This window comes from Nomascus leucogenys, chromosome 3, assembly GCF_006542625.1.
Source record: "Nomascus leucogenys isolate Asia chromosome 3, Asia_NLE_v1, whole genome shotgun sequence".
Taxonomy (NCBI): Eukaryota; Metazoa; Chordata; class Mammalia; order Primates; family Hylobatidae; genus Nomascus; species Nomascus leucogenys.
The window spans coordinates 140,030,692-140,046,339 of record NC_044383.1 but is presented as its reverse complement, the minus strand read 5'-3'; the positions used below and the strand labels follow the sequence as shown (position 1 = coordinate 140,046,339).

General features: G+C 36.9%; 1 protein-coding gene across 7 annotated transcripts in view; it reads right to left on the bottom strand.

Annotated features, from left to right (window-relative positions):
* OPRM1 (opioid receptor mu 1) overlaps positions 1-15,648 on the bottom strand; it is a 241,527-nt gene that overhangs the window by 204,559 nt on the left and 21,320 nt on the right. For 5 of the 7 annotated variants that reach the window (XM_030809863.1, XM_003255906.3, XM_003255909.4 and 2 more), the window contains exon 1: positions 5,988-6,721. The exons of 1 other annotated variant lie outside the window; for it this stretch is intronic. In XM_030809863.1, the coding sequence (XP_030665723.1) occupies positions 5,988-6,277 (290 nt within the window). In that variant the 5' untranslated portion in view covers positions 6,278-6,721. Of the gene's footprint in view, positions 1-5,987; positions 6,722-15,648 lie in introns of those variants that run through there. One more of the 7 variants, XM_012506133.2, reaches the window with a different exon arrangement.

The following is a 15,648-nucleotide window of genomic DNA, read 5'->3' as shown; positions in this document are numbered from 1 at the left end:
TTCCTAGGGAGGGCAATTACTCCAATAGAGAAGCCCTAGGGCAGAAAGTAAGTGATTTTGATGCAGCCAAGATGAAGTGTTACTCAGTTATGTTTGGGTAAAACTGACTGCCATATCAATGGCTGAGGTAGAAGGCGAGGTGAAGGACATGAGGTGGGCACGAAGAGGATATGAAACAACATGAAAGACATTGGTTTCAAATTTTGCCTTGTGGAGCCCTAGAAATTCTATGGTGGTCCCTTGGGGACAGCACTGGTGGGTGGTATGGGATGCAAGGTGAGCAGTGCTCTTGGCCACAACAGGTTACATCTGGGCAGTTGTTCTGTGATCTGTTTTATATATTGGGTCCCAAGTTCTTGAAATAAGTGTCTACATCTAAAAACAAGTTTGAAGACTGCTGTCACAGATAATTATTTCAGTTAGATAAACATTAAAGTTAGTGAGGATTAAAGACTTGGAATTCTTGTATTTTAAAACGACATGCACCATTTAGTCTTGGTATTTACCCCTAGCACTTTTTTTTTTTAATTTAATTTTTTAGTTTGAGTCAGAGTCCCACTGTGTCGTACAGGCTGGAGGGCAGTGGCGCGATCTCGGCTCACTGCAGCCTCTGCCTCCGGGTACAAGCAATTCTTGTGCCTCAGCCTCCCGAGTAGTTGGGATTACAGGCATGCGCCACCCGGTCCGGCTAATTTTTTTTATTTTTAGTAGACACAGCATTTCATCATGTTGCCCAGGCTGGTCTCAAACTCCTGACCTCAGGTGATCCACCTGCCGCAGCCTCCCAAAGCACTGGCATTGTAAGTAAGAGCCACAGTGCCTGACCACCAGTAGTACATTTTAAAATCTCATATGGTTGTATGTTATTTATCAAAATGAGCTTATTTTTTCTTGCTGCTGACCTTAAAATATCTGTTTCAACTACCTCCTTAAACGGAATCCTAGGAGAAATGATATTTTCAACTTTTATATGTAAGAGATCCTTTTAGATGTTCAAAATCTCAAAGTAAATATTGTCAGCATTTATTATTTGAATACATACAGACACCAATTAATTATTTTTATTTTCTTCTTAGCAGTAGAGAAATTATGCTTTATTTAAATTTATTAACTGATTTATTTTTTTGCAGCAGTAGCTGAGGTTTTTTTCTGAGTATTATACCTAAATATTAATTAAAACAATTAGCTTAGAAAAATGCTTGCAAATACATTTTTACAAATAATTTTTAACACATTTTTTTTTTAAATAAGATCAGTTAGAAGTACTCAGAAGAGTTAATGGCCAGAATGTTTGTTTGTTTTCTTTTATGTTTGTTGGTTTTATTTATATATGATGTTGTATTCCAAATCTGTTTGTTGGTTTTATTTTAGTTTTTAGCATTGGCCTACTGGAACTACAACAACTTGGGGTAATTAGGGAAATTATGTGTTTAAGCTTAAACATATGATATGATACCAATTATAAAACGTTATGAGAACACACAAAAACATTTACTATGTATGTGTGTTTCCAAATGTTTACCATATATATATGTGTTTCCATATGTAGTAAATGTTTAAAAACATGCATGTGAATACTCACCACTAAATTTATGACAGTGGTAGTCTCAGTGAAAGGAGGGTATTAGGAGCAAAGAAGAGACTTCAACTGTTTCAGTCTGTCTGTCTGTCTATCTATCTATCTATCTATCTATCTATCTATCTATCTATCTACCTATCTATCCATCCATTCTTTAAGGGAAGAATTGTTTTGTAATTATATATTTTTTATCTTTGGAGATGTTTCATAAAATATCAGACAGGTCATTCTTTCAAGAAAGAAAAGACAGAGAGAAGAATATAGGAAATGCGTTGATTGGTAATGCCATGCAAATGACAAAGACACAGCTTACAACCAAGGAAAGTAAAAGCAATTCAGTGTGTTTAGGAGACACAGAAGAAGAGTTGTTCTTCTCTGAATTAGTATCTCTATGGAAAATAGCACTTAAAGTTCAAATTGTAATAGGTACCAGGAGCCCTCCCTTACTAAGTGAAAGGCATGCAACTAAGTTAGTATTTTTTAATGTAAGCCATTAAATTGAGAACTGAATTTTATTTAGTGTTTTCCACTTTAAATCCATCCTCTAATTAGGATATTTTGTGGGTTTTAAAAAAGTGAATTTAAAAAAGTGAATTTCTAAACAAACTATTATCTATTTTTTGAAAATTACTGATCATATTTAGTGACATATGCATTCAAATTGATTCAAATATGTGTGTGTGTGAATTTATATATACACACACACTATATATATCCTTATATTAGATAAAACATTATTGTTCACTAATTTGTAGCTACCTAAATCTGGATTAAGTTTAAAAGCTTGTACTTCTGTTTCAATCAAGTATAACTGATCATTTTTAAATTTAAACCTGAATCAAATATTTAGTATATAGAACAAGTATAAGCTCACAGGACTTTTTCTAAAATTAGAACTACTTGCTAGGAAGGAGAAATGACAATAACATCTTGCATGTATTTAAATGCTCTTCTTTGATAATTAATTATATTGAGAATTTATCTAACCACATTAAGAAATAGTCTTAAAAATGAAGGTACTATTACTTGGCACTCTTCATTGGAAATTTACTGAAAGGATGGTTTACGCAGCCCACAGAAATCTCAAAGTTTCTAGCCCTCCACTTTTCAACAGTGTCTGTACATACCATGTTCATAGCTACATGAACAAACCTTGGAAAAAGAATCTCCCAACATAAATACATCTGGGATTATATTAGTTTTTGCAGTTATGGGTAATTCTATAGTTTGGTTCAGTTATTAAATATTTTCCCAAAAGTGAAACATCTCTGGTGGCTGTTACTTTTTGTTTTGATTTTTTTTCTTTACAGTTCTTGACAATGAAATACTAGCATCCCATATTAAGTGATTGCTACTTTTTGTAGTATTTTCATCATATTTTCTAAAATCTTTGTGGTAATTTTCATAAGGTTATTCTCCAAGCATTATTTTTCTTTAAAACCAAAAAAGCTTTCAGGTGACGGTTACTGATAACATTTTTATCACTTAACATCTGGATTTAAAATCTTTAGAACATATTACAGTTTCTCCTTTCCTCCCTTGTATTCCTTAGAGCAGCCCTGTTTAAGAATCTCATTTAAGTGATACTACTTAATAATGTTGTTGATGAAGGGATGATGATGATGGTGTCACAAACAGAACCAAAGAGTTAATCACAGCGTCCATGTTAGCAGTTATTGTTGTTGTTGTCGCCATAGTCATCTGAGCCTCATGATTCACTCAATGTACTAAAACATTTTAATAAATATTACCTTAATATAATCAGAAAACTGCAACTACTTGATCACTCAATAGCATTTGTTGAATTTTAAATAGGGAAGGAAGTGAACATTTCTCCTCCTCAATACTTAATAGATGCAACATTATATCCAGCATTTTAGCAAGGACAATACATCCCTGAACTGATCATTTTCTAGTTTAAACACCGCAGCCTGGAGACAGTCAGTTAAATGTTCTCTGCTAAATAGACACACTTGCTTCAATCCCCAGATGCTTTCCCTGTCGCTTCATCTGTCACTAACTTGCCCATTTTTCTGTTTCACAGTCACATTCCAAGAGGGTTACCTAACCCTGCGATTAAAACTCAGCCTGCCACAGGTGGGTTTTTGGGATGACCTTTCAAATAGTACTGCATTTTGTAAGAACTTTCAGTACTGAGAATAAAGCACAATATCATGTTCTCAGTAAGATGCAGTGTCATCATGTTTCTCCAAGTCAACAAGAGGCCAGAGGTAATGCCTTTAAAACTAATTCACCCAACCAGCAACCTCTTCTACACTGGAATAAGACCAATCTGCTCATTTCACAGCCAGTTGCCACTCTATTGGCTTTCTCTGTATTGCAAAGCATAAACTAAAGGGTAGAAAAATGAGGAAGGAAAATACCAAGAAGAAATAAAAGGGAATAAAATATTATGTTTCAGATGGCAGGATTCTAGATGCTTTGGTAATTTTTGTTTCATGCTTTTTTCCTTCAGGATTTCATACAGAATTTGGAGATAATTTGTTATTCCCAAGTTATTATTGCTATATCAACCCACTCTGTCAACCTAATAGTTGAATTAACTCAAATCATGATTTGCCAGCACAATAAAAAAAAAATTATGTTAGCTAGGAGAGATTTAGTGGCACTGAATTAATGAATCTGTTCTTAGAGAAAATAATTTACATTTTCTGTGCCTCTGTTTATTTACTTAGCATAGGTAATCTCTAGAGTCCCTTCTAGCTTAATTAGTTTATGATTCTATGAATTTCTTTTAGAAAAAATGAGAAACATATTTTCCCTTCACAAAGCAGGCCTTTAATTATAACTTTTATTGTCATAACTGCAAAATGAAAGTTGGTTTTTAATCTTCAGTGTGAATCATTGTACTGAATTACTTAAAGTAAATGTTTTTAAAAATAAATTCTTCCATTGATCTTCTTGCATTTTTCCTTCTGTTATTAGCCTTCCTCTCAATAGATGGTGCTCTTTTCTTACAGACAACACTTATCTTATTCCTCATCAAAAGATCAGGAAAATTAGCTTTACTCTTTAAAAATCATTAATTAAAGAAATCAGACAGATGAGTAGAAAGAATTGCTTATAAGCAATTTGCAGCACCTTGATAATGAAAGCATACTGGGGAGAGCCATTGTTAAATGATTTAAGAGCTCCACTGAAACCTGCAATACTTGCTGAATAGGTGAAACAAATATTGTAACTAAATGTGAAAATGCCATGTTCCCTACATACACATACCCCTGGTTAAAAAAAAAAAAACCCTCGAATTAGGAGCTATTTTAAAGTGTTAAAATACTTCTTTAACAAAAACAGATATATGGCATTTCACATTCACATGTAGTATTTGAATATACACATCAACACCAACACAATCAATATCAATCTCAATCAATATTGAGAGCTTCCACACTCTGCCAAATATACCTGGAACATCTGGGTAAACAGCAAGTGGACCACAATTCTTTTGAATTAATTTTACTTGATAAGAACACTTTGTTTAGAGCACCCATCACAACTTCCTGTATAAGAGTCTCTGCAGTTTCTAATGTGGAATTATGATGCTTTTGGTCACTCCTAATTAGCTCCAACTTGTGGAGGCATTGAAATACAGCCATGTCCTGTGGTTCTCCTGAACTAACCTACCCATTCCAGATGCAGTTTGTGACTTAGGCGATCTGAAGCTACTAGTGGCAAACTGATCTAGGTAACACAGCTGTCATGTTTGTTATAACAGAGGAAAACTATCATGGAGAGATGCTAGGAAAACTTCCTCTACCTAGTGTTGCCTCAGGATGAAAGGAAGAGTGGGGTAAGGGCTGCTATGGCAGGGGAGAAGAAAGGGTAGGGTTGTGGTACAGGGAAGTACTAAACCAGCAGGAGTAGGAAAGTTGCCAAGATCCATCTCTAAACAATTGAGAAGACTTGAGACTGCTCCCCCTGACACACACACGCACACACACACACACACACACACACCGGCCCCAACTAAATTTGGGAAAGCTAACTAGAATTTCTCTCCCATTATTCACAACTTACTCTTTCCATAGCTCCTGCAGAGGGACTGAGTGTAGGACTCTGCCAAGAGCCCTCTTTGCTCAGTATAAGGAAGAGATCTAAGTCTGTGCTATAGCCTCCCCCCGCCCCCCACCCCTAGACCTTTGTAGTTTTTACCAAAGCAACTTCTCTGCTCCTGAAATTTTGAATTCTTTATCAATTGAGGAAAAAATAGAAAAGTAGGTTTTCTCACAGAAATAACAATCACTGTCCGTGGTCGCCTCCAGAGTCCCCCCAGTTTACCCCCCCTCTTTCATCCTCCCGCCCAACATTGAGCCTTGGGAGATAGGTGTCTCTTTGTACCCCCTTAAGCCGCTGAACCCTCCGTTCGGAGCCCTGGCGCTTTCCTTACCTGACAATCACATACATGACCAGGAAGTTTCCGAAGAGCCCCACCACGCACACGATGGAGTAGAGGGCCATGATGGTGATGGCCGTGATCATGGAGGGACTGCCGGTCGGAGGGCACAGGCTGTCTCTCCCGCCCAGGTCGGTGCGGTTCGGACCGCATGGGTCGGACAGGTTGCCATCTAAGTGGGACAAGTTGACCCAGGAACCGGGGCTGGGTGCTGGGGAGCAACTTGAGTGCGCCAAGGCATCAGTGCAATTGCTGGCGTTCGTGGGGACAGCGCTGCTGTCCATGGTACTGACGGCCGGCCGGGCACCGCGGTGCGAGGTAGCCAGGAGCACCGACACTTTTCGGGTTCCCAGCGCCTCAGCCGCTTCCTTTCGCCGCTGCCACAGCTCCTGCTATTTCTTACAGAAACCAGTCCTGGCTGAGACAGAGAGGAGCGTCAGGCGGAGGGGACCGAGCTGAGCATCTGACATTCTCCTCTGCCTGTTGCCCCCTCCCACCTTAGTGGTTCACAGAGGCTCATCCCCTGCCCCGCACCGCTGCAGGAGGGGAGGGTGGGCCATGCGGGATTCGGAGGCTGGAAGGGAGGGAGGAGGGAAAAGGGGTGGATTTTGCGCAAAGCGATCCAAGGAGTAGGTCTCTTCACTGGGCACTCTTCTGTGCAAACACATCTAAGGGAGGGAGATGGAGAGAAGGGTTGGGGAGAGAGATAAGAGTTAGTCTTTGGCAGCAGTAAAAAATAAGAAAGGGGGCTAACATCACTCAATTTTCCAGCGCCTTTTTCTCCTTAAAATCTGGCAGGGAATACATTGGCTTGATGAAACCCTAACAGCCCTAAAACCCCAATGCTCTTCCATCCCTACTGCCAATTTTGATTATTTAGGAATGGGGGACACACAATCTTCTTTTGCAGTCCTTGTTGCCTCCGTTGCCAACATCTAAGAAAAGGTAATAATGTTTCCCCAGTTTTCTTCCCTACAAACCTGTTGGGAACAACAGCGATCCTTTATTTTCTGAAAAAGAAATGAGAAACAAATAAACTTTTGTGCAGAAAACCTGTTCCTCATTTTCCCCAATTTCTAGGGTGAAGCTCTGTTTGCCTCTGATTTTGTTTCAGTGGGGAAGAGGCATAAGAAGTGGTTACAGAAATCAGAAGATTGTGGCATCCAGTAAAGTCAACTAAAGATAATGTTGACCTTTCACATCTTAAATCTCATAGACCTGTTTGGAATTGTTTATCCTTTTTATCTGAAGACTTCCTCGATAGACATATGCTTCTGAGAAGAAGGTTGTTAAAACCAAACAAAATTTGCATTCGGTCTGTTTTCTAGTGTAAAAATTCTAGGAAAAGCCACATAATATATGGAATTAGAGTGGCCTACAACAAGATCTTTGAGAAACATGGATACATTTTTGAATTTTATACCTTACTTCTAAGTCCACGAGTGCTTCTATTTTAGAAATAAATTTGTAAATACCAAGAGTAAGTTCTTGGTCTTTTTTTTTTCTAAAGTTAACACCAATTCTGAAGTAATTCTCATTTCTGTACATGTATATATTTGTGCATTTATATATCTTTTAACCATAAACATTGAAAATACATGTCCCCAGTTGGTCTTGAAAAATTAACTGCAATCTCAGGGAGCAGGGAGGGAAGATCTTGAAAGGAACATTTAATTCCAATATTATTTTTAGGTATTTATCTCAGAAACAGATAACTCATAGGTAAACTCTATTAATCATAGGCTATTTTGCCAATGTTCAGTATTATTTTTATCCTCTTATATTAACGCATATAATTTACACAATAAAATGTTACAGAGATTTCCTAGAGACTAACAAAAATACCTTAAAACATATTCTTCCATGAACTAATGTAACAATTCTCTTATATTGAGCTGAAATCTGTCTGCCTGCATTCAGTTCCTTTGTGCTTAGTTCATGTGGAAGACAAGATACAGTGTAATAATTCTTGACCTTGGAGTCAAATCATTTTATAAATCAGCTTTGTAACTTTGTAGCTGTATGAGTTTGGACATGCTACTTTACCCTACAGGATGACAGTCTTCTCATTACTTAAAAAAAGGCGAGGGTAGGCTAGTAATATTCACCTCATATGTCTGTTAGCAGGATTAAATGAGTATACATTGCAGTAGTAATTGCTTAATAAGTGATAACTCCTTACCATTATATTTCATATATTTGAAATCAACTGTGTATTCTCTTTTGCAAGTTAAACATTAGCATCATTCAGTTGTTTCTTATAAGATGTAGTTCTGAGTCCTTTCAGTGGCCTTGCTGTTCGTCTATTCTCATTATAGTTTGTCTATCTGCTCTGAAACTACAGTTCCAGTGTGTAAAAATAATGACCTAAGTTTGCCCTGACCAAAAAACAAACAACAACAAAAAAGAAACTAAGCCAGATTATAAACTTTATCTTTCTACCAGTACAGTGAAAGTCCCATTTTTTTTTTAGTTTTATTTTTTGGTCACGTTGTTCTCTTGACTCTCCTTAGGTTTACCAATGACAAAATTTCCTAAACACAATCCAAGTCAATTCCACAAATACTAAAGATCTGCTTTGGACCAGGTGCTGTGATAGGGGCTGGAGTTTAAAAAGATGGATACAATTGTTTTTGATTACGGAAACTTTCTTCTTATGCCTGGTGAATCATATGTTTCACCTCCTATAAATTTATAGTTGCTTTGGAGGGAGCTCAGTACAACACTATAGATTTTTTTACTTTTAATTTGTATCTTGTTAGATCCAGTTCATGATTCTTATCCACCAAGATCTTTTGGAATGGTGATTCTGCCATCTTTTGTATGCATTTTTTTAATATACTCTATTTACTCTCCTAGCTTTGTACTCTGTAATAAGGTTCCTAAGGGAGGTCTGCTCACTAACACAGTACTTAATACATAGTGGACTCCCTCCCTCACTCTCTGTGTTTCTTTCTATATTGAATATATATGAATATGCATGTGCATAATATTTGAATTCAGTTGAAAAAATGATTAGCATATATTTTATGCCATTATACCCAGATAATGGCATAAAATATATACAATCTGGGTGATAAATAAAATAATATAAAATAAAAATAAAATAATCTAGGTGATTTTTTTAATGACACAGTTTGAAAATAAAACATCTTTATGGGAAAACCTTAATGAAGATGTTTTGTCCTTTTTGACTCACTATAGTCTGTCAACCAACCAGGACTTAAATGTATAGACTTATGGACTAGCCATATGCCTTTTCTTCTAGAATTATAGGCAAAGAGCAACCCCATTCCCATTGCCCTTTTCTAGAAACAGTTTTTTTTATTCTGTTTTATAGAAAAATGCAATTGCTCTCTAGAGCAGGACTTGAACTTTGTGCTTCATATTCTCAGCTGAGATTGATTTTTTCATTTTCTATTGGTCTTCATCATCTTTCACCGAGGATAGTTATTATCCTTCTATTTTGAATATAGAATATTCTGGTTATCATTGCATGTCCTTCCTTAAGTTGTTTAACATTTATATCTTGGTATCTTTCACCCATTTAATATACAATTCAGGAAGCTGCAGAACAAATTTAATTTTCTTTCAAATATATTGACAGCCTTGAGAAACCTAGAGAAAAACTGTTCCGGAAATAATAAATTAATACCACTTAATATGTAGTATAAAAGCACCTCAATTTCAAGCTTTTGTTATTTCAGAGTTTCCCTATGGTATATTCTCCATTTCCTCCATAATTGTTCATTTCCTACTCAATTGGTCTGAAGTCTGTTGTGAAAGTTCAAGTCTCTTATAAAAGGAGACGGACTGCAAATAAATGAGTCAATTTATTACAAACATAATTATTTTATACAGTATTGATCCCAAACATATCTTTTATTTCATTGAGCCTTAATATGTAATTTGTACAATAGAAATATCTTTTTGTTGATGCTTCTTGCTTAGCCCAGGCTTTCTATTCGAAGCAAGAATAATTTATTATCTATCAATTTAGATTTAAACTTGCTATCAAACCCATATCATGCAACATTTTTCACAAAAATTATTTGTTTCAAAGCAACATATTTATTCATAGCATGGATGAATCCCAGGAAAGTGCTAAAAGTCACTTCTCTTCTTTGAATTTCAACATCTATTGGCTTAGTTATTCATAGAATTGCCATCATCCTACACTTACTTTAATAGCTTAGTCCTGATTCTGTTGAGAGTGGCTGTTAATGGAACACATGATTAATGGCTATTAATGAGGAACACAAACATAAATACTATGCAGGAAACAATTACAGTGGTTTAAAGCTCAGAAAAATGGGACATCCGAGGTTTCATTGGAGGAACATTTTATGTGTTTGTTTATAGATATTTTCTATGTTATCTAACATTTAAATGTGCATAGCTAATGAGAATGCAAATGCATTGTGATACAATATTATCCTTGATCACTGGATTGTCGCATACATATCAAGTAAAATGGAATAGGCACTCTTTATTTGCATGGTAAAAAAATAAATAAGTAAATGAAAGCAAAAAACTCCTCGTACCAACTTCTACCCGATAAACCTAAAACAAAGGCATCTAGAATAAAGTGGATGAAAGCCCTGGACTTTTGATTAAGAAAAAAGCAGTTCAAAATCCAGTCTCAACTATTTACTTCCTTCTGACTTACTAAATTACTTATACTTCTTGATATTTGGTTTCCTTTTCTGTAAAATAAAAATATGAGAATCAACTTCAAAGAGGGTTTATAGGATTACACACATATGAAAGAATTTATCCTTTGTTGTTTGGCTTTTTATATCCTGTTGTATGTGGCCTAGAAATTAGCAAGAAGAATTATTATAAATAATACACTATATTTAACTGTACAGAATCGTCCTTAAAGGACCTGATTCTTTTAAGGGCCTGAAGGTAGTATCTAGGGTCCAACTAAATCAACTCTTTTGAAAATTTATCCAAAAACAACTAGTTTAAATGATACATAAGCCTAAATGTCTTTCTAAAATCTGGAACCTCATTTCTATTCAAGTCTTAATCTTCAATTTCCAGTTACAGAGGTTTGCCATTACCCTAGTACAGCCCCTTATCACTTTCTAATAGATAAACAGTTGTCAGATGCTTCAGTCTCAGGACTCTTTACACATTTTTAAATTATTGAGGATCCAAAAAGCTTTTCTTATTTAGGTTATCTTTATCACAGTCTATCATTGTAGAAATTAAAACTGAGAGCTCTATAAAAACATTTCTTTATCATTATATTATATTTTGTTTTATTTATTTATTTTGTTAAGACAGAATCTCGCTCTGTCGCCCAGGCTGGAGTGCAGCGGCGTGATCTCAGCTCGCTGCAAGCTCCACCTCCCTGCAAGCTCCACTTCCCGAGTTCACGCCACTCTCCCGCCTCAGCCTCCTGAGTAGCTGGGACTACAGGTGCCCGCCACCAAACTCGGCTAATTTTGTTTTTCTATTTTTAGTAGAGACGCGGTTTCACCGTGTTAGCCATGATGGTCTCGATCTCCTGACCTCGTCATCCGCCTGCCTCGGCCTCCCAAAGTGCTGAGATTACAGGCGTGAGCCACGGCGCCCGGCCTCAGTCATTCTTTAAATAAAAATAGTGATCCACGGAAAAAGTGGTTAGTTCAGTTCACAGCTCAGTCAACATGCGCTTTTCTTTGGGACAAGCATTCTACTTTAGTTTGTGGCAGAAGCTTCATGTGTCCTTCCCATTTCATCATACACAGATTTAAAGAGATGTACTCAAGGGCCAAGATTTAATACAATTAATACACTTTACTGATCCATTAATTATATTTTTAAAAGTGGAACTTCTTTTTCGTGTTTTTCTTCTGTGAGTGCACGTCTGTGAAGAGTACAGTGACTCCTAGTATGCCATGGGGTTACTGTCTCGATTCCTGCTAAGGTATTAGCAGTTGAACTCATGATTGCTTATGCCCCATTCGTGCAAAAATACAATATAGTGAAAAAGCCATTTAACTTTCTAGAATTATTATTAAAATTGTTTTGACCTCGTTGATCCATGGAAAGAGTCTTAGAGACCCCACAAATCCACAGACCACACTTTCAGAAGCACTGATTTAGGTCATTATAAAAATGTCTCAGCTCTTTCTTTTGTTTCCTTTTACTCCATTGAACGTTTGTATCAGTGCCATGTAAATCTTTCTAAAATCACTTCTTGAGCAAATCACTCTTTTGCATTATAGCCTTCAATACTGACAAAAAAAGTGTATTACCTGCATTCTTATCTCTGTACAACTCTCTGTGCTTCCTTTCCCTTGATTCTTTCTCTCATCCTCCCCTCCCTGAACTTCATGCTCCAAGGGTCACGGAGAAAGCAGTGGGGGTAGCACTTTTCCAGCGCTTTAATTCTGCTTTCAAACCCCTGCACATCTGCCTTTGTATAAAAGACTCTCGTTGGTGTTAATACCCTGGGACTATTCCATTTTCATTAAAAACTGGCACTTTATTCATGTTTTCATCTCTAACCCAAGGCCTGCCTTCAATTTTCTCTCTGTTTTTCACGGCTTCCCTTTCTCCTCCTCCACACTTTAAAATCTGGCCTTTATTTCCAAGGACTTTAGGGACTTTCATAATGTTAAACCTACTGGAGTTTTAGTCTTTATTTTATAGCATCTCTTATCTCTCTCTTCCATAATTTTATTTTTAAAAATTACTTTCCCAACCTGACAATTTCTTTTGGTTTATCTTAATGCTTTCTTCTTCCTTTGCTTGCATTTTAAATGTTGATGTTTTCCAGCATTCTATTAACCTTTTCAACATATTCTTAAGTAATCTCAAATCATTCTTTTTTTTTTCGCATTTCTTTTTTTTAATTTTTTTTTATTTTTTATTATTATACTTTAGGTTTTAGGGTACATGTGCACAATGTGCAGGTTTGTTACATATGTATCCATGTGCCATGTTGTTTTGCTGCACCCATTAACTCGTCATTTAGCATTAGGTATATCTCCTAATGCTGTCCCTCCCCCCTCCCCCCACCCCGCAACAGTCCCCGGAGTGTGATGTTCCCCTTCCTGTGTCCATGAGTTCTCATTGTTCAATTCCCACCTATGAGTGAGAACATGCGGTATTTGGTTTTTTGTCCTTGCGATAGTTTACTGAGAATGATGTTTTCCAGTTTCATCCATGTCCCTACAAAGGACATGAACTCATCATTTTTTATGGCTGCATAGTATTCCATGGTGTATATGTGCCACATTTTCTTAATCCAGTCTATCGTTGTTGGACATTTGGGTTGGTTCCAACTCTTTGCTATTGTGAATAGTGCCGCAATAAACATACGTGTGAGTGTGTCTTTATAGCAGCATGATTTATAGTCCTTTGGGTATATACCCAGTAATGGGATCTCAAGTCATTCTTGTCTTGATTTTAACCTATGTGCTGACAGGTCCAACCTACATCTCTAGCTCTGTTGTTTTGCTAAAGCTTCAGATTCTAATACAGATAAGTTTGGTAGACATTTCCACTTAAATAACTCATGAGCACTGGAAATACAACATGCCCAAAGCATTTTCACGTTCCTATCCAAACATAGTTCTCTTAATGGCATCACCATCTCCTGAGTTCCTCAAGGCAAAAATCTGGCAGCCCTCCTTGGCCATCTAGGTAGGCAGCACTGTTCAGTTAGAAATGTGAACTTTGAACTGGGTGAGGTGGCTCATGCCTGTAAACCCAGCATTTGAGAGTCAGAGGTGGGAGGATTACTTGAACCCAGGAGTTTGAGACCAGCTTGGGCAACATAGCAGAATCCCATCTCTACAAAAACAAAAAATTATCCAAGTGTTGTGGTGCACGCCTGTAATCCTAGCTATTCGGTAGGCTGAGGTGGGAGGATCACTTGAGCCCAGGAGGTTGAGGCTTCAGTAAGCTATGACTGTGCCACTGCACTCCAGCCTGGGCGATAGAGAGAGATCCTGTCTCTAAAAACAATTTTAAAAGAAGTATAAATTCTCATGCCCCATTTCTTGCTAAAATCTTGTTTAAATCACAGGCAATTTGTGTGACAATGAACAACTTAATCAGCTGGTTGATGGCCTGATGTTTTCATTTGTAAAAGTGAGTTTCCATAATGCTTACTTTATAAGATGTTTATGGGTGTTAAATAAGCTTTGTTAATAAAGCACTTACAAGGGTCCTTGGCACAGTATGCATCATATAAATTTTTGTTAAAGAAAATCACAGACTGCTCTCACTGCCTTTCCCACATTCAACTACCACGATTGTTGACTCTACCTTTTGGTATCATTTTTGTTGTTCAGACTTTCATGGCTCATACAGAGTTGTTCAGTGAGCTCTTAACTGATCTATCTTCCTACATGTTCATCCTATACACCGTAGCCAAAAAGAGATTAAAAGAATGGAAATCAGACTGTGCCCTTGCTGATCAGGCTTGTTGGCTTCCCATAATGTACAGGATAAAGTTAAACATCCTGACATCTAAGGTCCTTGAGGACAAACCCTTCCAGCTGCATTTCTGGATACCCACCGTTTGCTCCTAGCTCACCATGAATCCTGAACAGCTTATAATTCCCTGTACTTGCCATGCTCTTTCTTCTCTGTTTTTGCTCATTTTTTTTCCCTCTAGCACACAGTAGATATTTAATAAACATTTTATTTTTATTATTTTTTTTTTCCGTGACTTAGTCTCACTCTGTCACCCAGGCTGGAGTGCAATGGCGCCATCTCGGCTCACTGCAATCTCCGCCTCCCAAGTTCAAGCAATTCTCTTGCCTCAGCCTCTCAATTAGGTGGAATTACAGGCGTACACAACCACGCCCAGCTAATTTTTTTCTTTTTTTTTTTTTTTTGTATTTTTAGTAGAGATGGGGTTTCACCATTTTGGTCAGTCTGGTCTTGAACTCCTGACCTCAAAGGATCTGCCCACCTCAGTCTCTGAAAGTGCTGGGATTACAGGCGTGAGCCACTGAACCCAGCCAATAAACATTTCTTGACTCACTGTAAGGCACTGGTTCTGTTGACATTATAGACTGGCAGTTATGGAATGTAGCAGCTCCTCAGTCTTTTCTGTAGCAACTGATTGCCAGGAGAGTGGTGTAGACTCCAGGGTTTGGTGCATTCTAGACATATGCAACAGAGTAGCTCAGAACTTAATGACCTGTGCCAAACAATTAATTGATAATGTTCTCTTTAAGCACTTTTAGTAAAATAATAATTTAAAATTGTCCAAATACCAATGTTTTATATTAACAGTAAGATATTGCATTTTTGAAATGAGATTTATAGAAATGTGAACTACTCACAGAGCTTTTGATGAGATTAAACTATCATAGAAAATTAATTTTTTTAATTGCTTTAAATGTAAAATTAAACTTCCATGGTAACCTTAGAATTAAGTTACACTTAGATTTTTTGTGGCTGAAATTTCTGCTTCTTATCTTGGATTATATAGTCTAGGCTTCATTTGCATCCATTTGCAGGTTCAGAGAGCAGTGTAACTTGTCTTTGTGTTTATCTGTTCTGTTACTGCTTTCATGTAAGAACAATGAAAGCAGTCCATGTATTTTAATGGTGTTTATCACTCTCAATCCTTTTCAGCTTCATAGAATGTTTCCTCTTTTCAGTGAAGAGATTGCCAAAATTGATATAGAACAAGGTC